This window comes from Priapulus caudatus, unplaced genomic scaffold, assembly GCF_000485595.1.
Source record: "Priapulus caudatus unplaced genomic scaffold, Priapulus_caudatus-5.0.1 Scaffold924, whole genome shotgun sequence".
Lineage (NCBI taxonomy): Eukaryota > Metazoa > Priapulida > Priapulimorpha > Priapulimorphida > Priapulidae > Priapulus > Priapulus caudatus.
Window position 1 is genome coordinate 16760 of NW_014577985.1, and position 1399 is coordinate 18158.

Sequence of the window (1399 nt, forward strand, 5' to 3'; positions counted from 1 at the left end):
AAGCGGTGGGTGTTGGGTTGGAGTAGGTTGGGGCGGGGGCATATTGGGTTGAGGTGGGGTGGGGTCGTGTAGGGTCATACTGGGTTGGGGTGGGGCAGGGCAGGACAGGGTGGGTCATGACCATATTCCTAACCCAATCCCTTGCTTCTAATTGTGATCCTATCCCTGTCCCATTATTGTAACCTTCATCCTAACCGTATCCCTTGCCCCTAATCATGATCCTATTTCTAACTCTATGCCTTACCTCTAATCATAACCTCATCCTTAACTCTATCCTTTATGCATAGTCATGACCCTAGATCCATTACCTAAAGTCATGACCCTATCCCTAACTTAGGATTTCTGTACATATGATACCTAAATAGGATTAGGATCATGGTGTTGGGTTCAGTGTAGGATCAGTGGTCATGTTAACAGAACTTGGCATGTTGACAGCGATGGGGTAGTGATGACGATGATCATGATGATGCCAATGATGATATGGACGTGTGTGAGTAGATTCTAACGTAGGCGTGAGACGCTCTGGTGTGTCGAACATGAAGCGGCTTAGATTTAGCCTCCCCCATCCTCGCCACATGATGTTAGGGTTTGCCGTACCTTCTTAACCCGCTCTCTTCCATCGTCGCATATTTCCCATTGTCATCGCAACTGGCCACACATGCCACTATTTTCGGAAACACTTCTTTTTCCACGTGGGCGGTTAAAAAGCAAACGAAAGAAAACGTTGTCGCAGCCACGTGACCTGGTCGCCATCGGCAACGTGTGACTTGAAACCTCATGCCACATCGTTTACTGATAACGTTAGTGATCAGAGTTCTAGATTTCGTTTAGAAAATTTTTTGTTTAGTGATAAATGTTTTTTTGGTGCATTTCAGGTGCTTGCAGTAACAAGGAGTGTCCGTTTCTGCACATAGACCCCGAATCGAAGATCAAAGATTGTCCGTGGTACGACCGCGGCTTCTGTCGACATGGTGCGTATTTGTAGTCGCCGCCGTCGCGTTTCTCGCGCACTCGTTAAGTGGAAGTCTTATCATCACGTATTATATCATGTCCTCATGTATTATATCATGTCATCACGTATTATATCATGTCATCACGTATTATATCATGTCCTCATGTATTATATCATGTCATCACGTATTATATCATGTCATCACGTATTATATCATGTCCTCATGTATTATATAATGTCATCACGTATTATATCATGTCATCACGTATTATATCATGTCCTCATGTATTATATAATGTCATCACGTATTATATCATGTCATCACGTATTATATCATGTCCTCATGTATTATATCATGTCATCACGTATTATATCATGTCATCATGTATTATATCATGTCATCATGTATTATATCATGCCATCATGTCATGTTATCATGTCATCATG

At 42.5% G+C, this 1399-nt stretch overlaps 1 protein-coding gene across 1 annotated transcript in view; it reads left to right on the top strand.

Annotated features, from left to right (window-relative positions):
• The window catches only part of LOC106814428 (cleavage and polyadenylation specificity factor subunit 4-like), a 5265-nt gene that overhangs the window by 1785 nt on the left and 2081 nt on the right, over positions 1-1399 (top strand). The window contains exon 2 of the mRNA XM_014818744.1: positions 876-971. Coding sequence (XP_014674230.1) covers positions 876-971 — 96 coding nt within the window. The remainder of the gene's footprint in view (positions 1-875; positions 972-1399) is intronic.